This window comes from Tachypleus tridentatus, chromosome 5 (assembly GCF_004210375.1).
Source record: "Tachypleus tridentatus isolate NWPU-2018 chromosome 5, ASM421037v1, whole genome shotgun sequence".
Lineage (NCBI taxonomy): Eukaryota > Metazoa > Arthropoda > Merostomata > Xiphosura > Limulidae > Tachypleus > Tachypleus tridentatus.
Window position 1 is genome coordinate 50,451,929 of NC_134829.1, and position 26,286 is coordinate 50,478,214.

General features: G+C 29.8%; 1 protein-coding gene across 1 annotated transcript; it reads right to left on the reverse strand.

The window, feature by feature from the left end:
- Positions 1–232: 232 nt before the first annotated feature.
- LOC143251144 (mitochondrial carnitine/acylcarnitine carrier protein-like) lies at positions 233–24,904 on the reverse strand. The gene is made up of 9 exons (XM_076502525.1): positions 24,594–24,904; positions 23,107–23,199; positions 22,450–22,577; positions 20,397–20,487; positions 19,235–19,361; positions 12,749–12,821; positions 10,743–10,852; positions 4,727–4,851; positions 233–573 (listed from the first exon to the last, which is right to left on the reverse strand). The coding sequence occupies exons 1-9, from the start codon at positions 24,720–24,722 to the stop codon at positions 511–513; spliced, it is 939 nt and encodes a 312-aa protein (XP_076358640.1). The 5' UTR covers positions 24,723–24,904; the 3' UTR covers positions 233–510.
- Positions 24,905–26,286: the final 1,382 nt, after the last annotated feature.

Sequence of the window (26,286 nt, forward strand, 5' to 3'; positions counted from 1 at the left end):
TTAACCGGGTCACAGGCAGTTATATACAGCATTCATTCTGCAAGGATGCATGTAAATGTCATTATCAGTGACAGTCTCACTGTCTTAGGCCCTCACTGATTCATACTGGCTGGCTAAAAAAATAAAATAATGTCTGGATGGTTTGCTGCATAGTATCTTTTCATTATGAACCCAATTTCAGTGTGGAAGCGATACGTGCGTATCTTTATACAATTAGTTGCATCAAATGCCATTTTAACAGTTTGCATTTATTTTTCCTGCGATACACAAACTAATTAAAAGTGTAAGATTACTCTGTTTTTTCAAATCGATGTCAGTAACTTGAAAACTATGGCAGTAAGTATCATTAATAAAACAAACAATAGAATATAATTTGAAAGGTAAAAACAAAATTCTTCCGATAGCATCCCTTCTTTCTACGTCATTGCGACTAACTACTAAGAGAGATCTCACACTTGGAAATTCCTGCACACATTTGAGAAACATATCCAAGATAAATTAATTCATAAATTACCAACTTGGGGCTGCCCAATTGAGAGCCTTCATTGCTACCTCAAACCCTAAAAAACAGGCCTGAAATTTAAAACAAAAAATCATGTTATTTTCAAACCCTAAGAAACAGGTTTGAAATTTTAAAAAGTATCATATGCGATTTTTACACTTATATAATGTGCTGAAATTAAACTATGTATTAGTCAAGTAGTAAAAACTTTAATAAAATTACCAACTCCTTTGTAAAAAAAAATATAAAAATAAACATAACTTTTGGTTTGTTATAGTTCATCAACATTTGAGAAAAACTCATGGGTTCATATCATTACTTGTACTTTTAAGTAAAAACTTAAATAATGTTCATCAAATTGTAATTATTAAATCATTTTCACAAACTACAGCTCTTACAGTAAGGAAAAATATTTGTTAACAGGTACAATGATTGCTTATGAGATCATTCTAAAATGTTACAGGTTGAAACATTGTATCTGTTCAAAAACATTCTTTTTTTACAGTGAACGCTCTTACTTGTAAAAAACAAATGTAATAAAAACATTTTACATTTTATAATGACAAGTAGTGATTTATATACATACATTACCTGACTCACTAGAGTAATATAATATATATATATATATATATATATACATACATACATTACCTGACTCACTAGAGTAATATAATATATATATATATATATATACATACATTACCTGACTCACTAGAGTAATATAATATATATATACATACATTACCTGTCTCACTAGAGTAATATAATATATATATATACATACATTACCTGACTCACTTGAGTAATATAATATATATATATACATACATTACCTGACTCACTAGAGTAATGTAATATATATATATATACATACATTACCTGACTCACTAGAGTAATGTAATATATATATATACATACATTACCTGACTCACTAGAGTAATATAATATATATATATATATATATTACATTACCTGACTCACTAGAGTAATGTATGTATATATATATATACATTACCTGACTCACTAGAGTAATGTAATATATATGTACATACATAAAATACCTGACTCACTAGAGTAATATAATATATATATATATACATACATTACCTGACTCACTAGAGTGTAATGTATATATACATACATTACCTGACTCACTGGAGTAATGTAATATATATATACATACATTACCTGACTCACTAGAGTAATGTATATATATATACATACATTACCTGACTCACTAGAGTAATGTAATATATATATACATACATTACCTGACTCACTAGAGTAATGTAATATATATATACATACATTACCTGACTCACTAGAGTAATGTAATATATATATACATACATTACCTGACTCACTAGAGTAATATAATATATATATATACATACATTACCTGACTCACTAGAGTAATGTAATATATATATATACATACATTACCTGACTCACTAGAGTAATGTAATATATATATATATACATACATACATACCTGACTCACTAGAGTAATGTAATATATATATATATATATACATACATTACCTGACTCACTAGAGTAATGTATGTATATATACATACATTACCTGACTCACTAGAGTAATGTAATATATATATACATACATAAAATACCTGACTCACTAGAGTAATATAATATATATATATATACATACATTACCTGACTCACTAGAGTAATGTATGTATATATACATACATTACCTGACTCACTAGAGTAATGTAATATATATATACATACATTACCTGACTCACTAGAGTAATGTAATATATATATACATACATTACCTGACTCACTAGAGTAATGTAATATATATATATGCATACATTACCTGACTCACTAGAGTATGTAATGTATATATATATACATACATTACCTGACTCACTAGAGTAATGTAATATATATATACATACATTACCTGACTCACTAGAGTAATATAATATATATATACATACATTACCTGTCTCACTAGAGTAATGTAATATATATATATATACATTACCTGACTCACTAGAGTAATGTAATATATATATACATACATTACCTGACTCACTAGAGTAATGTAATATATATATATATATATATATATACATACATTACCTGACTCACTAGAGTAATGTAATATATATATACATACATAAAATACCTGACTCACTAGAGTATTATATATATATATATATATATATACATTACCTGACTCACTAGAGTAATGTATATATATATATACATACATTACCTGACTCACTAGAGTAATGTAATATATATATATATATATATACATTACCTGACTCACTAGAGTAATGTAATATATATATATATACATACATTACCTGACTCACTAGAGTAATATAATATATATATATATATACATACATTACCTGACTCACTAGAGTAATGTAATATATATATACATACATTACCTGACTCACTAGAGTAATGTAATATATATATATATACATACATTACCTGACTCACTAGAGTAATGTATATATATATATATATACATACATTACCTGACTCACTAGAGTAATGTAATATATATATATACATACATTACCTGACTCACTAGAGTAATGTAATATATATATATATATATATATATATACATACATTACCTGACTCACTAGAGTAATATAATATATATATATATACATTACCTGACTCACTAGAGTAATATAATATATATATATATATACATTACCTGACTCACTAGAGTAATGTAATATATATATACATACATACATTATCTGGCTCACTAGAGTAACATAATATATATATATATATACATACATACATTACCTGACTCACTAGAGTAATATAATATATATATATACATTACCTGACTCACTAGAGTAATGTAAAAAGTTTTAATGCTACAAAAGGTATTGAAACTTTAAAAACTGAGTAACTGAAAGGTTTTATCCATACTTTTTCAAATAACTGTAACTGTGTTAATCTAAGCAAGTAGTTCCCAACCTCAGGTCGAGACCCAAATCACGGTCCCAACAATTCCTTAGTAGAATCATAAAGGGTCGTGTACACATGTTTTCCTAAGCCTAAAGTTCACAAAGTCCTGCTGGTATCCAAATAATGGTCACAACAAGAAGAAAAATTGTAACTCACTCGTCAAGGCTAAAGTATGAATGAAATTTCAAGTAATTCACTTTGTATAGTTTTGACTTTATTGTTTCAATACTTTTTGTAACATTAAACATTCTATATTACTGTAAGTAAACTAAGTTACATATATATCAACCTTTATAAACTTTAATTTTTCTTGTTGTACTTCTTTGTTTCCTACATTATTGTGTACCAGTCATACTAAGCATAAGAAATGTGTATATCCAATTCAACTTTAGGTTCACTACCAACCTACCCTCAAATCTAATTACATGCTCAAAGTATATTTCTTTTATATATACTGGTATCTTTTTTGGTATAAGAAAGAGATCACTGAAACCATAGACTGAAATGTTCTGTGAAAGAGTTAGACTGATAAAGTTCGTCATTGTTTTGGTGTACTTGTCTGGAAAAAGTCACTTACTTAGATAAAAAGTTATTGAAAAAGAGAATTTTTGATTGACTCCAAAAATACATATATGGCAACTTAGGCAGCTTTAGAAGTGAAATGAGCTTTTACTTTCCTAAGCCAACATCGTGACACAACCATTATTAATATCAAGACATTTTAAAGGTGGATTTGAACTAGTGTTTTTTACGTCTGCCATTTTTTATCATCACAATCCCTACTACTGAGTAATCGTATATTTAATATTACTTATAGTCAGTAAATAAACTGAAAAAAACTGTTCATTGTGGATTTTAGTTTGAGTTTAGGTCTTAAACATAGTTCAGTTGAGGTTATTAATGCAGCATACTAATGACTCAGAAGCAAGCAAAACAATCCACAGTGTATATAGTTTCTAATAAAATATATCTTTCTGAAATGCTAGTTTTTTGTAAGTAATATTCAACCAATTTCTTCAGTCTTATATTTTTAACTATTCTGACTGGTAATTAGTTACTTTAGATAATTTGACCTAGAAAGCAGTGTACTGAGAAAACAGAAAGTTCAAAACACTGTTTGATATGCTTTATCTTTGAAAACTGTAAACATTAAATTAAACATATACTGAAAATAAAACTTGGAACTAAGTTATTTCAGATCACAAGATTCCTTCAGCAGAAAGCTACAACTTTCTTCAACTTACTGCATTAGCAGGGAAGGCTCGTAGCATTACAGGAGTGAGTCCACGATAAAGAGCAGTCACACCTTCTTCTGCCAAAGTTCGGCGAAAAACGTCCCTAATCCCTCGTGGATAAGTGCCTTGTGGTGCTAAGGTTAAACGTTCCCTCAATAAAACAAGTTAACAGCATATAGCACTACAGAAATACAATAAATACAGAGATGCAAACCATTACGATTTGAGCGCGTAATCATTACGATTTTGGTGTATACATTACGACTATACGCTCATACAGACAAATATTACAACTTGTTACAACTCCCAAATTATTATATATTATATAGGCCTATACAATAAAGTGATAAATTGTTCCCCCAGGGCTTGAAAGGTGTGAAAAGAAAATTTCTAGTGAGATACAAATAAATTTTGATAATAAATAAAAGACATAGTCCAAATGGCTACTTGCAATAATCATGTTTGTGCTTGAAATAATAAAAAATATTTGTATCTCTGCATCTACCAATAGTTTGAGTGTGGTGCTTCTCCTACTGGGTACGTGGGGGAATCTATAGTTATGTCATCAGTGCTTGTCAGCCAATCGGCACTCGCATAGATGAGTATTTCTTGTTTTCTAAGCGACATAGAAACACCAATGCAATCGTTCACAAGATGGAAAAAAAAGAGGCCTCATTCACCAGATTGTCTTGTTTCTGACAAATCTAAAAGGACTAAAACTGTGAATCAAAAATTTAGGAAAGAGTATAGTGCAAAATATCTGGTCACTGCATCAAAAGTCAGTGACAGTCATGCATTTTGTACAGTTTGTCACATCAATTTTTCTGTAGCGCATGGCGGGATAAACGATTGTTCCAGACATACAAAATCGGCATCTTACCAAAAAAAGACTGAGGTGAAGACAAAAATGATGCAGATAACAACATTTATGAGTAAGAATTCAGAATATGAAACCATAAATAGAGAAGTGATGTTCACGCAATTTGTCATTGCTCATAATTTACCCCTAGCTGTAGCCGATCATGCAGGACATCTATTCAGAAAAATGTTCCCAGACTCTGATATAGCAAAAAAGTATAGCTGTGCTAGAACCAAAACTACAGCCATTGTACAAATGTTGGGTTGTGAAGATGACAAAATGATTTCAAGCATGCTTACTAACAGTGTTTACAGTTTAGCCACAGATGGATCCACAGACATGGATGACTCAAAACTGTATCCAGTGGTTGTACGATATCTTGACCCTTTGCTTGGAAAAATTGTCTGTTCTCTTTTGACAATGGTGGAATTGAAAGAAGCTTCAACGGGAGAGAATATTTTCAAGCTTTTGGACCATGAACTGACAGAGGAAAATTCCATGGGAAAACTGTCTTAGATTTTCTTCAGACAATGCTTCAGTTATGTCTGGTATGGATAAAGGTGTGATGGGACACATCTCAAGACGACAGCCTAGCATTTACTTCATGGGCTGTGCCTGTCACCTGATGAATATTGTTGCCCATAAAGCTTCCAGAAAACTGCCCTGCCCAGTTTCTGATATATTGATAGATATCTACTATTTTCTGGACAAAAGTGCTAGCAGAAAACAACATTTCAAAGAGTTTCAAGGACTGTATGACAAAGAAACAAGAAAAATTCTATAACTTATTAACACAAGATGGCTATCACTTGGGGTGTGCCTCAACAGAACATTGGACATGTGGAAGCCATTGAAGAAGTATTTTCACTGTGAAAAGGAAAAACTAGATTCAAAAGGATCTAAACATGCAGCTCAGTCAGGCAGCAAGACTTTAACAGTCAGGATATCCTCTCAGCCACAGAGGGACACAGTCAAGACACCTTCCCAGTCACACAGGGACACAGTCAAGACATCCTCTCAGCCACACAAGGACACAGTCAAGATATCCTCTTAGCCACACAGGGATACAGTCAAGACATCCTCTCAGCCACACAGGGACTCAAGACAACAGTCTCCAAAAGAAGACAAAGAAACATTTGATATAATTCAATATATGAACTAAATAAAAGACATATTTTCAAAATATTTTTTTTTATTTATTTATTAAATACACAAAACACAGTTATAAATGAGCAATCTATAGCAGTAATAAATAATAATAGTTATAATAATAATATAATAATAAACAGCTTAGATACACTGGTCAGGCCTAGCAGCCACAAATGATAAAGGGATCTGTCTACAATCATTAGGCTCAGTCATTTGAAATAGTTGGCATCTCTGGAAATAGAGACACTGTATTTTGATTGATATATATGTGTTTTTTAGTAACCTGAATTGGCGACTACTTACTAACGACACATCTAACTGTCATGCCGTTGTTACAATCAAGAGCTACGGCACCATTTTAAACATTTTTTTACGGTGGGTTCAGTGTCATTGGTGAGGGTGATAATGTCCACCTCAGTTGTGTTTTCATATTTTTAAAGGCCATTGGTCTTTTTAACTCTGTTTTAGATTTTAATCCAAAAATTGGACTATGTTCTGTTTTAGCATCATTCCTTTTCACAAGTTTTACTTTTTACTTTTTTACCAGCTGTTTGGTGCAGGTAGTCCAGCTGTTTTGTGCCAATAAACACTAAAAAACCAACCATCCAACTTACTGATGACAAGTTCAGATTTACATTAACATGTATTTCTACTAGGTTAAATAAATAACTCCAAACTTAGATGTTCTTAATTTATAGTGGCTCAGACAAATATTATAAGCTTGATGTTTAGTTACAGATGAGAAAACCACTCAGTATTTAACAAGTGGTAAATTAAATTGGTTATACAATTTAAAATACACAGCAAACTTATATTCAGCATGATGTTATTCTTACTTTATTTAAAATACACAACAAACTTATATTCAGCATGATGTTATTCTTACTTTATTTAAAATACACAACAAACTTATATTCAGCATGATGTTATTCTTACTTAATTTAAAATACACAGCATACTTATATTCAGCATGATGTTATTCTAACTTAATTTAAAATACACAACAAACTTATATTCAGCATGATGTTATTCTTACATAATTTAAAATACACAACAAACTTATATTCAGCATGATGTTATTCTTACTTAATTTAAAATACACAACAAACTTATATTCAGCATGATGTTATTCTTACTTAATTTAAAATACACAACAAACTTATATTCAGCATGATGTTATTCTAACTTAATTTAAAATACACAACAAACTTATATTCAGCATGATGTTATTCTAACTTAATTTAAAATACATAGCATACTTATATTCAGCATGATGTTATTCTAACTTAATTTAAAATACACAGCAAACTTATATTCAGCATGATGTTATTCTTACTTTATTTAAAATACACAACAAACTTATATTCAGCATGATGTTATTCTTACTTAATTTAAAATACACAACAAACTTATATTCAGCATGATGTTATTCTAACTTAATTTAAAATACACAACAAACTTATATTCAGCATGATGTTATTCTTACTTTATTTAAAATACACAACTTATAAGCTTATATTCAGCATGATGTTATTCTTACTTAATTTAAAATACACAGCATACTTATATTCAGCATGATGTTATTCTAACTTAATTTAAAATACACAACAAACTTATATTCAGCATGATGTTATTCTTACATAATTTAAAATACACAACAAACTTATATTCAGCATGATGTTATTCTTACTTAATTTAAAATACACAACAAACTTATATTCAGCATGATGTTATTCTTACTTAATTTAAAATACACAACAAACTTATATTCAGCATGATGTTATTCTAACTTAATTTAAAATACACAACAAACTTATATTCAGCATGATGTTATTCTAACTTAATTTAAAATACATAGCATACTTATATTCAGCATGATGTTATTCTAACTTAATTTAAAATACACAGCAAACTTATATTCAGCATGATGTTATTCTTACTTTATTTAAAATACACAACAAACTTATATTCAGCATGATGTTATTCTTACTTAATTTAAAATACACAACAAACTTATATTCAGCATGATGTTATTCTTACATAATTTAAAATACACAGCAAACTTATATTCAGCATGATGTTATTCTTACTTTATTTAAAATACACAGCAAACTTATATTCAGCATGATGTTATTCTAACTTAATTTAAAATACACAACAAACTTATATTCAGCATGATGTTATTCTAACTTAATTTAAAATACACAACAAACTTATATTCAGCATGATGTTATTCTTACATAATTTAAAATACACAACAAACTTATATTCAGCATGATGTTATTCTTACTTTATTTAAAATACACAACAAACTTATATTCAGCATGATGTTATTCTTACTTAATTTAAAATACACAACAAACTTATATTCAGCATGATGTTATTCTAACTTAATTTAAAATACACAACAAACTTATATTCAGCATGATGTTATTCTTACTTAATTTAAAATACACAACAAACTTATATTCAGCATGATGTTATTCTAACTTAATTTAAAATACACAACAAACTTATATTCAGCATGATGTTATTCTAACTTAATTTAAAATACACAACAAACTTATATTCAGCATGATGTTATTCTAACTTAATTTAAAATACATAGCATACTTATATTCAGCATGATGTTATTCTAACTTAATTTAAAATACACAGCAAACTTATATTCAGCATGATGTTATTCTAACTTAATTTAAAATACACAGCAAACTTATATTCAGCATGATGTTATTCTTACTTAATTTAAAATACACAATAAACTTATATTCAGCATAATGTTATTCTTACATAATTTAAAATACACAACAAACTTATATTCAGCATGATGTTATTCTAACCTAACTTAAAATACACAACAAACTTATATTCAGCATGATGTTATTCTTACATAATTTAAAATAAACAACAAACTTATATTCAGCATGATGTTATTCTAACTTAATTTAAAATACATAGCATACTTATATTCAGCATGATGTTATTATAACTTAATTTAAAATACACAACAAACATATTCAGCATGATGTTATTCTAACTTAATTTAAAATACACAACAAACTTATATTCAGCATGATGTTATTCTAACTTAATTTAAAATACATAGCATACTTATATTCAGCATGATGTTATTCTAACTTAATTTAAAATACACAGCAAACTTATATTCAGCATGATGTTATTCTAACTTAATTTAAAATACACAACAAACTTATATTCAGCATGATGTTATTCTCACTTTATTTAAAATACACAACAAACTTATATTCAGCATGATGTTATTCTTACTTTATTTAAAATACACAACAAACTTATATTCAGCATGATGTTATTCTAACTTAATTTAAAATACACAACAAACTTATATTCAGCATGATGTTATTCTTACTTTATTTAAAATACACAACAAACTTATATTCAGCATGATGTTATTCTTACTTTATTTAAAATACACAACAAACTTATATTCAGCATAATGTTATTCTTACATAATTTACTCAGTTGATTTAATTACACACTGTTTATTTTTTACACAACATTTTAAGTTTCTTTTCAGTAAGTATTACAGATTGCAAAACACTTGAGCTTATAACTAAATGAAGTTGTTACATATTGAACAATTTTGTGTAATACCTGCAAATTGAAATATACATAAAACTCTCTCAAAGACTTCCATTTCAAAACATAAAATGGTCACTTTAGCTTGAAGAACAGAATCACTAAAACTAGTGATCACTTTAGCTTAAAGAACAAACTTAAAAACAAATTATATGATCAAATATTATCAGAATAAAACATCTGAAATATGTTACACAAAAACAAACTTAGAAAATGTGATAATGCTCTGAATGATATTAAACAGATGTTACACACAGAGCAACACTTGGAATTAGCTACTGTAGTTAATCACAAACAAAATCACTGAACTAGATTAAAATAATTACAATGTAACATTTTCATTGTTTTAGTTACTAAACAATAAAACAAATAATAAACAATATTCTTAGACCAACCAACCTGTCTGAAGACGGGACTTCAAAACATCTGGACCAATAGCAACAATCCAATTAAATACTCCAGCCATACCACCAGCAAACATGGTCCGAATTGGACTAATCTCACTTCGACTAGTAGAGGACAAATATAGATTTAAAGAAACAGCTCAAGATATAGTTCACACTTACTGATTACAGATCACTTTAGCTTAAAGAACAGAATCATGAAAACTAATGATCACTTTAGCTGAATGAACAGAATCACTAAAACTAGTGATCACTTTAGCTTAAAGAACAGAATCACTGACACTAGAGATCACTTTAGCTTAAAGAATAGAATCACTAAAACTAGAGATCACTTTAGCTTAAAGCACAGAATCACTAAAACTAGAGATCACTTTAGCTTCAAGAACAGAATCACTAAAACTAGAGATCACTTTAGCTTCAAGAACAGAATCACTAAAACTAGAGATCACTTTAGCTTAAAGAACAGAATCACAAAAACTAGTGATCACTTTAGCTTAAAGAACAGAATCACTGACACTAGAGATCACTTTAGCTTAAAGAACAGAATCACTAAAACTAGAGATCACTTTAGCTTAAAGAACAGAATCACTGAAACTAGAGATCACTTTAGCTTAAAGAACAGAATCATTAAAACTAGAGATCACTTTAGCTTAAAGAACAGAATCACTGAAACTAGTGATCACTATAGCTTCAAGAACAGAATCACTAAAACTAGAGATCACTTTAGCTTAAAGAACAGAATCACAAAAACTAGAGATCACTTTAGCTTAAAGAACAGAATCACTGACACTAGAGATCACTTTAGCTTAAAGAACAGAATCACTAAAACTAGAGATCACTTTAGCTTGAAGAACAGAATCACTAAAACTAGAGATCACTTTAGCTTCAAGAACAGAATCACTAAAACTAGAGATCACTTTAGCTTAAAGCACAGAATCACTAAAACTTGTGATCACTTTAGTTTCAAGAACAGAATCCTAAAACTAATGATCACTTTAGCTTCAAGAACAGAATCACTAAAACTAGAGATCACTTTAGCTTAAAGCACAGAATCACTAAAACTTGTGATCACTTTAGCTTCAAGAACAGAATCACTAAAACTAGTGATCACTTTAGCTTAAAGAACAGAATCACTGACACTAGAGATCACTTTAGCTTAAAGAACAGAATCACTAAAACTAATGGTCACTTTAGCTTAAAGCACAGAATCACTAAAACTAGAGATCATTTTAGCTTAAAGAACAGAATCACTAAATCTAGAGATCACTTTAGCTTAAAGAACAGAATCACTAAAACTCGAGGTCACTTTAGCTTAAAGAACAGAATCACTAAAACTAGTGATCACTTTAGCTTCAAGAACAGAATCACTAAAATTAGTGATCACTTTAGCTTCAAGAACAGAATCACTAAAACTAATGTTCACTTTAGCTTAAAGAACAGAATCAATTATACATAAGTCATGATGACAAGGTTGTGTCAATTTCAAAATAAACACTGTTAGATTATAGTGTAAATTGAGTTCTCTGTAATGAGTATACACAAATGTATGTAACATCTACATGTAGGCTGAGCAACTGAAATATGTTAAACGTGATAGTGACAGCTGTCAGGGGTTAAAAAAATGCATTACTTGTTTCACATGTATTCATTCCCAGAACTTTGAAATGTACGAGTAAAAATGTTATGTAAGCATGTCATTGCCTAGATGTACCTCTCCTTGTTTACCATTGTATTATTGAAGACACACTGAGCCAAAATAGAGAATTTTCATAACTCAGTAGTCACGTGACAATACATCTGAAGTTTTAAGCAGTTTTTATAGGTTTATTTTGAAGTAAAGGACTTAAAACTTGGATAAAATTAAACTTGAAATCATAACATACCTTATTAATTCCATTCTTATACATTGATAGTAATGGTATTTAATTATCTTTTTCAAACTTGTAACATTTGTAAGTGTTAGAAGAGTTGTTTTTTTCTGTATATCCCCACACTTCTCACCTTTTTCCTTTTGGCAACAGCATTTTCTGAAGAAACTCGTATGTCAAAAACCAGGTTCCACTAGCAGGAACGTCTGCAACAGTTTTGTATACTTTAAAATTTGATTTAAAAAGTATCACATATTTTATTTTACACTTTTTCACATTTTCATAAATTTGTAATCATTTTACATACAGAAAACAGTCCAATATTAGCAACAACAAAAAACAACCAAGATACATCACAACAGCAACAAAACATCTCAATAAAATTTTTATGCCACGAAGCTGTCAATTTTTATATCATATCTAAGCGTGACTATTTATTTAGTGTACTGCCTGCTGGCTATTCAAATCAAGTTAAATTTTAGTATACATTTAACACTTACAGTTTAATGAGAAAAAAAATCATAACACACATACAACATAACACTTGGTTGGTTGGTTGTTATATAGCACAAAGCTACACAATGCTGTACTCACAACTGGTACTGGAACTTTCAGAGTTATATCTGAATCACTGAGAGTTGTGGGGAGCAACATTATACTGACACTTGCATATATTAGCAAAATATTAATAGTACCATGGAACTACCATAGATTTATTAACTGTATAATAGAAGAGTATATTACCAAGAATTATGAAGCACAGTAAAGTACCACACTTATTTTGTACATTTTCTAAAATATAAAACTAATAAAAAAATGAATATAAAGGCATGTACAATGAAACTTTATGTAAGTAACTAACATGAGTGATTATTGTTCCACTAATAGGAAGGGTCCAACTTTAGCACATTGTTCAATTTCAAAATAAGGTGCGTTAAAACATACACATTTACTTTGTTAAAGTAAGTAGGTTGGTTTTATTTGTTTATACAAGTTTCAGTAAACCATAATATCAAAGTGTTTTTCAAAACTTCATATCATGAACCTGTGATTCCACAAATGGTCACCAGGAGTTCTACACAAAGATAAGAGGTAATGTCACTTTTTTAAATTATTAAGTTTTGATAATGTATTTTTTTAAATCACGTGTATTTTTATATATTTATTTACAATTTTACATTAAAAATACTGTTAAGATCATGTTTATTTTTATCTGTGCTAGGTTTTCACACAAGTTAAGGGTTAATATTCCATGATGGAAGAGATTAAACACAAAGTTTCTGTTGGCTTTATAAAGTCTGAAAACCACTGACATAAAATATTTTATAACTTGTAATACAATGCTTACCATAATCAACTGAAAGCTCACGTTTCGAGCTGCAACTTGTATTACTTGAGGTGGTTAGCAGTGACAAATGACACCCACCTAAACTTTGTGCAACTTTTTAGAGATTTTTTATTTTGATTATAAATAGTTTTTATTTACATATCCGCTTCTATCCTTCTAAGATCCACAAAATTAACATACCCACATAACATCTGCAACATAATTAACATACTGAACATGATAACAAGAAAATTTCCCATTTATTCATTGGAATATCTTCTATAAAGAACAGAACAAGCTACTCCTTTGTGAGTTATTTTAAATAATTTGAAAACCTCTGATACTTTTAAGGGAAACATTAGATGTTCAGATCTCACATGGTAATTAAAAAAATAAATAGATGACTGCAGCTGAACATAGCCAGCTTGCAGTAAAACCTGTCATGCCTTCTTTACTCCTGACTGCAGCTGAACATAGCCAGCTTGCAGTTAAACCTGTCATGCCTTCTTTACTCCTGACTGCAGCTGAACATAGCCAGCTTGCAGTAAAACCTGTCATGCCTTCTTTACTCCTTCATATTAAAAATCTTAATATAAAAAATAGCAGTTGTAATTTTCATTAAGCAGCAGAACCTCTAATCGGTTCAATTGTTTGTTTTTTTAATTTTGCACGAAGCAACACAAAGGCTATCTGCAGCGTAAGACTAGAAGGAAGGCAGCAAGTCATCACCACTCATGGCCAACTCTTGGGCTACTCTTTTACCAACGAATAGTGGAATTCACTGTCACATTATAATGTCTGACAGCTAAAAGGGCGAGCATGTTTGGTGCGACAGGAATTCAAACCCCCTGACCCTTAAATTACAAGTCAAGTGCCCTAGCCATCTGACCATGCTGGGCCCTAATCAGATCAATAACAGAATTTTGGACTATATGCTCTGTTGCCTGCTTGTCTCAACTACTGATAAGAAATACAAACCAATGTTTAATTTCTCTTTGTTTGTGTGTAATAAAGCTCTACTTGAATAAATTTCATTTAAAAACTTCATAAAATTTCAATTTTCTCATGTTTTTACCATTTTTCAGTTCCTAATTCATTGACAGAATATAAAAATATTATTTTTAGTTATATTGAAGATTTCAGATACATAATTTTTATATGTTTTATATTAAAACACAATTAAAGATCCAAACACCACCTCTTTAACCCTTTCACAATAAGTCAGGGTTCAAAGACCATGTTGTCACATTTGTTGATTGACTTGGATTCAATATTTTATTGAACTACTATGTTATGCATTTATGGGAATAAGTCTGGAATCAAATTGTAGATTATAATTCAAACTTTACTATTATATACAAATTAATTTTTTAATTTAAAAGTAAATATTAACAGAACACACCTAAATTTAGATTTTAGTGAGTCATGTGGTACGTTGAATGCAGTACCGTTTAAAATTAGACGTTTGTGATGTCAAAATACTACATCTGTAACTTTGTACAAATTAGGAACTCAAAGTACCAATATTAAAAAGCTAAAATATAAAATAAGAATCTCATATATTTTTATTTTGCTGTTATGGCTTATGTACTGAATCAAACACAGTGTCCACATCAAACTCTTTCCATTTTTTGAAATGGTCCCTTATATACTCTTAATACAGTATATGACATGTGAATAACCAATCAACTTTTTAGAATGTCCCCAGAATGGTTTTCTTGGCCATTTTAATCTTTGAAAAAAGCTATCGCATTCTTTCAATCCAATTTTTCAGGAGGTAAATTGTGTCTTTAGTCTGCTCAAAGTTTAATATATTTTTAAATCTAAATAAACCTTAGTTATTAAGCTCAATAAATTATAGTAGAATTCTATGTTATCAGTGTAGTTATTTATGATTTTTTGGTTATTCAACTGTACGTATAAAACCTAAAAAAATTTTGTTTGATATCTCCCACATGCAAAATTTTAAAAGGCTTAACAACCTACATTGAACAATAACCAAGTACACAGGTCATAGTGAGAAGAGATAATTGTTTGCTTTACTTCTTGATTTATTGTTTCATATTTTAAGAAAAATAAATGTAGTAATTTATTTCTAAATAGTAATAACCTATAAACATATTTATAATGTACAATGAAATGTGACTTTACATTACAAAATACTAGTCCACTAAAACACAGCCAAGACAGGGAAGACTAAAGGTCAGTTTTATATTACTGGACACACGACCTGTGTGCACGTCAATGCAAGGTATGTAATGTTATGTAGGCATGAGTGGAAAGTCAATCTAATAAAGTATAATACGTACGTTCATATATAGTATTATGAGATTTAGGCTAATTGGACTAAACATCTGTATTTTTGTGTTATAATATGTTGTCATTCTGACATGAATAAAGCATAATTTATATTTATTTTCTAATTGTTTTTCTGATGGTTATGAGGTTGGTTAAGTGACAGACCCCCACATGGTTAGAATATAAAAAATGAAATATAAAGTCTTACTGAAAACAAATGTTTGTAATGTATTTAGGAGGTTTTAGAGGTTACATAAATAATATTTTAGATTTTTGGGATGAAGAATAGTTTTCTTAATCATAACATAAAATCACTTTACACTCAGACTAGTAATAAACCAAACTCTATTTTTACAAACAAATCTTTAATGAAACCATTTCATTAAAAAATCTGATTTTCTTTATACAAAATACTTGTAATATTTACTAAAGGTTTACCTAATTTTATGAAGATACACATGCTATATCAAAAGTTGTAGTGCAAATAATAAATGTGTGCAAATGGGTAAGCAAAGTTGTGTACATTATAGTGAGTCTGTTGTAAAAGGGTTAATGTAAGTGTTAAAATGTGTATATGAATATAACATTTAAAGTTTATTTGTATAATAATAAAATTCTGTAAAATGTCCAGAAACAACACAAATCAAATTGATTTATATATATATATATATACTATTAAACCTGTACCTGTTGTGTAGTTAAGTTAGTAAAAAAACACAAACCCATCATGATTAACTATTTGCACTAAAACTCTTATTTAACTCAAGGCAGTTTAGAATAATAAATAAATTAACTAATTTTTTTGGATAAATTTTCATATTCTCCAAAACTCAAGATGATAGAAGTTGCCTGAGACAAAATATACTAAACAAAATGTTGCATAAAATATCGAAAAACTGAATCATTTATTTGAAAATTTGAATAATTCATTAAAAGGGTACAAAAAGAAAAGGTACATTGTGCCTTGAACTACTTCTGAACTCTCAAAGTAAAGATAAAAAAAACTGTGACTTGAATGTTACATTTTTATTCTCTTAACTTAGTGAGAATTTGTTAAACCATCAGGTGATACTGATGGCATTAGTGAGAAACTTTAGTGAGATTAAAATTTCAGCTGTTAATGAAGTAGTAATTATGGGTGATTTTAACTATAGACATACAGACTTGGAAATTCTAGAGTCAAGCCATGAAGGAGAAAGGTTTCTGGAAACTGTTCAAGAGGGATTTCTTCACCAATTGGTCAAAGAACCTACTAGAAATAATGTTATTTTAGATTTATTCTTAACTTCTAATATAGAAATGGTTGATAAGGTGGAAATTCAGGTTTGATGCTTTGCTGCATATGGAAATCAGGAATAAAAATATTCTGATACCAAATTTAAAAAAAAAATATATATAAAGGGATGTAACAAGAATTATCAGCTGTGAATTGGGTGCCTGAGTTACTTAGAGACACTGAACAAGTGTAGAAAATGTTTCAATACTGAAAACAAATATATTCCTTACAGAAAGAAAATGTTAGCTGCATGTAAGAAAACAGGTTGACTGACAAAGAGTATGAAATAAAAACTGATAGAAAAGCATCACAAACTTGACCGGTGTTATAGAATATCAATAAACCTGGTCAAACAAAATCAGGACTCACAAACTTGACCGGTGTTATAGAATATCAATAAACCTGGTCAAACAAAATTACGACTCACAAACTTGACCGGTGTTATAGAATATCAATAAACCTGGTCAAACAAAATTACGACTCACAAACTTGACCGGTGTTATAGAATATCAATAAACCTGGTCAAACAAAATTACGACTCACAAACTTGACCGGTGTTATAGAATATCAATAAACCTGGTCAAACAAAATTACGACTCACAAACTTGACCGGTGTTATAGAATATCAATAAACCTGGTCAAACAAAATTACGACTCACAAACTTGACCGGTGTTATAGAATATCAATAAACCTGGTCAAACAAAATTACGACTCACAAACTTGACCGGTGTTATAGAATATCAATAAACCTGGTCAAACAAAATCAGGACATTCAAAAGGATATATTGAAAAAATGGCTAAAAACATAAAAAATTAACAGTAAGAATTTTTGTAAGTACCTTAAAAGTAAACAAAATGTTAAGGTTGGAGATAGGATCCTTAAAGGATGATAAAGGAAGACTTGTGTTGCATAATTATGAAATGATTATGTTATTAAACTCTGCAATTGGCAGATGAAAACAAAGTTTAACAAGACAACTGCATAAATTTTGAGCTTGTTAAAATAAAATTGTGAAGTTTAAAGAGTGATAACAGATTGAAAATTACCTAATGCCACTCATATCTTCTAGGGAGGTAACTGAAGTTGTCCCAGTAACTAAACCTATTTGTCTTACATCAGTTGTGGAAAAAGTTTTGTAAAGTCTGATGAAAGATGTGTTGCAAAGTCACTTAACACAGTTTAGAATTTTAACAAATGGTCAACATGGTTTAAGGAAGGGAAAATCTTGCCTTACAAATCTTTGATATGCTTTTCTTTTAAAATATTACTGCATATGTAGATGAGGGTATAGGTGTAGATTTGTTGTATCTGGATTTTCAAAAAGCATTTGATGTCACATGAAAGGTTTGTAAATAAACTTATCTCTATAGATGTGGGAGATAAGTTAACTAACTGGATAGAAATGTGACTTGATGTAAGAAACCAAAATAAAACCATTACTACCTTCATCAGATTTGCAAAAGTCAATAAGATTTTCCTACAGATGGAAAATGCACCATAATTATCAGTCAACCTATAACCAGTTATTTTTCTACTAAACACTAAATTAGCATATTTTATGGTGGAAACAATAGAAACAGCAGTTTCACCAAAGTCTTCCATGGTTATAACTCATTTTGTTGAATTTGTTTTTGCAATAAAATTCAGTCTACATAATAAAAACAAGAACAGAAAATTTCTGGACTACTATGACAAAAACTGAGAAATACTTCCTACCTCTGAGCAAGGTAGCACAAGTTCCTCTGTAGATGCTTCGGATCCCTCCTTCTTTGTAAAGCTGACGCACACAATCCACCGGACCTTTGTATCTAGTGGTTGCAGCACTGCCAGCAGCTTGCTGGATCTTAATCAAAATATTTTTTTAAAAGATAGAAATGTTTATATGAGCTTTAAAAAATCTCAATAAAATAATTTTCATGGATGATTTAAAAATAATTACTTTATCAATACTACTACCTTTCAAATGGGACAAACAGATTATCTGAAATTTCATGAAACCAATTACACTGAATATGTTATTTTAACATATCATGGTGATAAGAAATCTAACAAACAGATTATCTGAAATTTCATGAAACCTAATTACACTGAATACATGTTATTTTAACATATCATGGTGATAAGAAATCTACCTTGCCCAGGGATGGTACACAAAAAGCTTTAGTTTTCCATCAAGCTATCACTGTTAAATCCCAACCAGCACAATAAACTTACCATCTCTATCCACAATGTTATGGTTACATTGTTCTTATTAAAAAATTCCATTTATCTGCACTGAATTTTTTGACATATTTTTGTGTATACTAGAGTTAAATGAAACATGCTGTGGTTACCTGTAACCAAACGTACAAGTTTTTATAAATACATGATAGTACTACTTTACACTTTGTTTCCCACAAAGTCTTGTAAATCAAAAACCTTCTCTTGTTGCTTAGTAACAACCTACCAGTACATCTCACCCTCTTCTGTGATAATAAAACACTCGTGTTTTATAATTTTTCATCATTAAAAACTATAGAATGTAATACAACACCAAAAACTAAGCTGCGCAGAACACTTTTGTTATTGATATAAACAACATCCACATATTCACAGTGATGAAGAGAAAAACTCAAAACCCTAATTTAACAACCACTGTGACAGCTCATGCTGTATTTATTTATGGTTACAATAGTAATCAGCATTCAATCAGGTATCCCAACCAAGACAGAGTCTTGTGTAGTGCAATCATGTTTACAAATTATACACTAACAAATGTTAACACATAAACCACCCTTTTCACAAATGGTTACTCAGTATGGCTCTATATCAGAGAAGGGTTTCTAATATGAAATTTGAAATTAAAAAGTTACAGAAACATTGATTCCAAAAAACCAACCTGAAGAAGGCACTTTATTCTTTCTCCTGGAGTCATGATAACTGTAGTAAAAACACCAGCTATCATTCCAGCATTAAATATCTGTAGAAGGCTGCAAATAATATTCTATGTACTGTTAATCCACTAATTACTGAAAAACAACCATACAAAGTCCAATTACAGACTGATATTTATAACAAAGTAATTCTAACACACAGTGTACAAGCCAGGGAGAGAATGTTTTGATGGGTTGATTCAAAAACAAAGCTTTCCAGTATTCTTTATTATTATTATTATAAATAGCCATTTGTACTCCTTGAGATGTCTTGAATCTGAATTGCCCACCAGTGTGGCCAAATTCACACTGGTTTCTTGACTACGCAGAAGTAAAATCCATACCCGTAACCAAGATCTTACACAAAGCATAGTAGCTTCCACATATGTAAAGCAATATAATACCTAGTTCCTAAGCATCACAAAGTGTTTTCCTTGGTTTTCTCAAGCTATATTACTAGAGGTGGCTGATGAAAACTAAATGAAGTTGACTTGCCACTGTAGAGTGGCTAAAAGAAACATGTTGATACTCTGAGAAAATAAAATACAATTCAGCCAAGCCTCTAAAATCAACAACTTTATGGCTTAACACTAAAAAGAGGCAAGTTCTTTATGAGAGTATGAACACAGAAAATTGTGGTTCCCATTTATAACTTATCCAATCCATCACAGTCAAACTCACTAACTTGCAGACTGGGTGTTAAATATTTAAACAAATGTTTTTACTTGGAAATATTTATACACACACACATATGCTTTAAGAAGTATTACTTGTATTCTCTGTTAATGTACGCTCTCTACTATTCAAAAATGCGAAAATGAACTATAATGAGATCTACTGCATATAGCAAAGAGGAAGATTGTCTACTGTCATAAAGGCATACACATATACTTGTAATAACAGACATTTAAAACATTAATAGAGAAAAATACACAAATGGAAACCATCACCTTAAGTACAGGAATCTCAGTGTGATTATGAAACACGATCTCTTTTTGAACATGAGACAAATATCTACAAGTTACTCCTGACTCTTATTTAAAAGCATAAACAAATTAAAGACGATTGTAAAATCAAAAAGAAAAGAAACTGAAAAAACTTGTATCACAGAAGAATGGTTATTGTGAAATAGATGTTTTAATGTTCACAATGTTCTAGGTTAGGATGCCCTTTCTCTGATGATTTCAGAATTTAATGGAAATATTCCACAGAGATAACATTAAAGTTTTTCAGAATGACATACAATCAGTGCTAATTAGCACCCCAGAATTACCATCAAGAATTTTCAAACAGACGTAATACCATGCTAATTTTCACATGACTATATGTCAGTAAAGAGCATTAGCACAGATGTACCATGTGCAGAAAATTCACCACACACGTGTTTCATCCAGTGCAATAAATAACACAATAATTGAGCACAATCAACAGTGGTTAAATACGATTTACATCAGCCTTCCACAATTTCTTCACTGATAACTAAATATTACTTTCTCTTCTTTGTTATTCCTCAAATGATTTACTTACTAATTACGTACAAGGCAAACCTTTACAACTAAACCTAAGTTCACAGATTATTGACTAATATACATGTGTATTCAGTTTGATCGTGTTTTTACAATTTGTGACTAATCTTTTAAGTCAGATTAATATTTACTAAATTTCTTAAAGATGTCACAATATTAACTTTTTACATCAGCTGCTTTCCTGTGAATATTTGAAGCAGCTGAAAATCTTCGAATAATAAACAGCACAAACAGAATCAGCTTCTACTGGATAAAACAAAACTCCATCTAATCGACTTTCAAAGTTGTTAATAACCTGAAGAATGGATTCCTTTGTCCAGAAATACCTAGTATGGAGATAGGAAACTATACAAAATATTTAATGGAATTTTATCAGTGTATAGTTTTGTTGTTTGCTCACCAGGAGGTACATGCATATAATATATTCATTAACTGCAAAAACAGACGTCTATTAAAAATAAATTAATTTTTTTTCACAAAAATGTCTGCTTACGTCAGTTCTTCATTAGGATGTTTCTGTTGTATCTTTTTCCCAAGCCCAAATCCAAAAAAACAGACTGCAAACACAGGCATTACCCCAGCTAACGGAGCTCCCATACCCTTGTACAATCCTAGAAAACCCTACATATACATTTTTTTTTGAAATGATAAAATGAAACTTAAATAAATATTTAACATATGCATATATTTAAATAAATTTCAACTGTGTATAAAATACAACTCATTTATAGTTTTACTGTTCATAACAAAGAAAATGGTGTAAAAAGTTATATTTTGATCATTCTTGGTATTATATCTTACTGTGCATCTATATGAATGACTGATAAATTTTAGTATACAGTTTAAGAGTTACCATGTGATCACATTTATAAATAAGTATACAGTCTAGTTATTATTATCTCTCCTCTAACCTGCAATAAAGTTTGATAGTTTTAAGTCAGACATAAATTATACTACAATCATTAAGTGATATACTGGATAGGAAATTAATAATGCATACACATTAAAAATTTGAAATATACACAGTCTATTGTTAACAACACATTTCCACAGTATAAGTGAATTTTTTGTTTGGGGTAAAAAGCAATATATATGTACATGTATCTAGTATTTTCTCTTTTATAAGGATAATAATAAATACTTGGACTACCTCATTCACAACTGTTTTCCTGGCACAGTCAAATGTTCCTGTAAACATGGGTGGCTGACCTGGAGCTGGTTTTGGCATTGTCTGCAGTCTCACCTATATAAAATATATATATATATATATATATATATGTATATAGAAATCATAAAGTAAAAGAAAGCCTCAGGTTGAGTGTAAGCACTGAAATCCACCTTTTATTTTTCAGGAAATCATCCTAAACTCTTGTAAGATACCGACTTCCACCACAGCTAATGGGAAATCACCAACTTGTTCTAATCATTCTGTTAGAAAAATAAAACCACTTTAACTGTAGCTCAGCCTTTTTCACAAATCTTAAAATTGTCCTCTAATCTTATCATCTTGTGATACAGCACAAAAAAATTAGAAACTTCTTTCCTACTGATTTCCCAGATAATCTTGTATTTATTTTATCAATATGCAATATCTTAAGTTAATCCACTAAGATAACTCCTAATCTATGAATCATCCTAGCAGTTTGCCTCTAAACCCTTTCCAATATGTTAGCATCCTTTTTTTTGTGAGTTTAAAACTGTAATCAGTACTTCACCTGAAGTTTGAGACAGTATATGATGAAGGCTAAACTAGTTTCCCTAATCATATCACTCATAATTATCTTTATTTCTACTTAAAAGCAGAAGAATGAATTAATTTTAATTTCATGCTTTCAATAATTTGCTTTGTTGTTTGAAACAAAAAATGTTATTACCCAGAGCTTCACAGTTTGGTTTTAAGAGGTGCATACTTAATTTAATGACAATATGAAGTCTCGAAAATATCAATGGTATATTTATTTCTGTACAAGGACTAGTCTCTAAAAGTGAAACATGATTGTGTATAACATTTAATGTTATATGTAATCATGTCTTCCTGTTAAAGGTGAAAAGCTGGACACTTATCTCACAAATAGCTATTTAAAAACTTCATAGAGTTTCACAGCTTAAAATATTTTTAAGCTTACTGACACTTGAATAGCACTGATTTTATGTCCCATAAAAACACACACAATCAAAACAATGTAAATGGCAGTTCAATTTTGTATACTGAGACTTTTTATCTAAGTTTCTCATATGTATTAATTTATACATTTTATAGCTTTTAACACTTAGTCACCAGGGTTTCACAGCATTTAAACAATACCACACACATACTGGTTCAGGTAAAGAAATCATGGTTCCTATCAATGTTACCAAAAACTGTTTAATATAATTTAAAACATTTTGTAATTTTAATTATATTATATATCTTTCCTAGAGATGAAAGTCAAATTATTATATTATCAGCAGTAATTGTTAATAATTATATTTTAATAGTGGAAAAAAATTATTAACCAGACTAAATTTGCGACTCACAATGTACTTATTCAAAGCAAACTTTCAAGCTTATTCATGAGCTCTTCGTGAGACAAACATTGCTTTCAAATTTAATAAATATTATAATAATGGAATTCGCCCATGTGTTTAGTTTACTACCTTAATAGTATCTAACGGATGGCCGGTAGCAACACAACAAGCACCACCAACTCCACCAGCTATAAAGTTTTTACCGGGACTAATTTTGTTTTGTTTTGCTGTAGCTTTATCGTCTTTTTCTGGCGACATTTTCGGATTCTCTGGCAGGAGTACAACTAATCTGTCCCACAATTTACAATTACAACAAAAATGAACGTTAAAATAATAAACAGATTCGCGATACTGATCCACAGAACAATTGACCCTTTGGCCTACATTGCTTTAACACCTGGAATTTAAGCCTACTTTAACGAGCATCTATGAAAAAAAAATCAGAGATGTCACTTCACAAAGTCATCTGATATTTGATATTATATAAAAAGTATTGCAGGCCTATATTGAACGTATTCGAAAACGACATTGTGTATAATAATAATAATACACCTTTACATGTATTTCAGTATATTCACTTATGACGAATGTTTTATAAGATACCAAAAACAAAAATACTGGTCGTTTTAACATTTACTATGTATAACAAATGGTCAAGTCTTTCTTTATCGCTTCCCCACTGATTCAGCGATATTTCTGCGAATTCACACGCAAGAAACTGGGTTTCGATACCAATGGGGAGAATAGCATAGATACCTCATGGTGTAGTTTTGTGCTTAATTTACAATCATTCAATATTCTTTATCTTTGAAACTCGAATGGTATTAAACATATAAATTATTAGAAAAACTTCTCGGAGTTTTATATTTGTGAATATTTATTTCCAAATACTGTGGTATGAAGGTGTGATATTTAAGTAAACCATGCTTTTTTTCTGTTTTCTTTTCATATTATAGTAATGTAAGCAGATTAGAAAGATAGAATGTTAGGCTCTCTACAGCAGAAAAATATCGGCTGTGACAAAGATTAACCCCTCCATTACTAGTTAAGGTTTTTTTTTAAGAGCAACATCACATTTGGTTATCTGCTGTGCCAATCGCAAAAAATTGAACCCCAAAATTTAGTCTTTTTACTCCATAAACTTACCTTTGTCAACGCTGTGGAACGTCTTGTCACAGAACAAGGGAAAATATATCATCCAATCATGAGCATATTTTCCAAACAACCTACAGATCCTTGTTCCTTTGTTGTATATATCATCATCACATTTAACACTTGTGAAGAAATCAATAAAAATTTGTTCTTGACATTAGCTTCATTATTCATGTAGATTTCTTCCAGTTCTTCACAAACAAATAAGTAATGAATTGTACTAATATGTTGGTTAAGAGATAAACCTAGACCTACTTCATGAAATGCTCAATAATTCCAAGTATGTATCAATGACCACTCAAAATTATATGGAATGGACTGACAATATCTGCGACTGTCCTCTACAGAGAAGACTGAACTTTTTTTTTTTTTTTTTTTTTGAGTTTACCCTTCATTGAACAATTCTTCCACTGGTGTGGCAAGCATCACACATCCTATAACATGGTGTACCAAGCATCACACATCCTATAACATGGTGTGGCAAGCATCACACATCCTATAACATGGTGTAGCAAGCATCACACATCCTATATATGGTGTGGCAAGCATCACACATCCTATATATGGTGTAGCAAGCATCACACATCCTATATATGGTGTAGCAAGCATCACACATCCTATATATGGTGTAGCAAGCATCACACATCCTATATATGGTGTAGCAAGCATC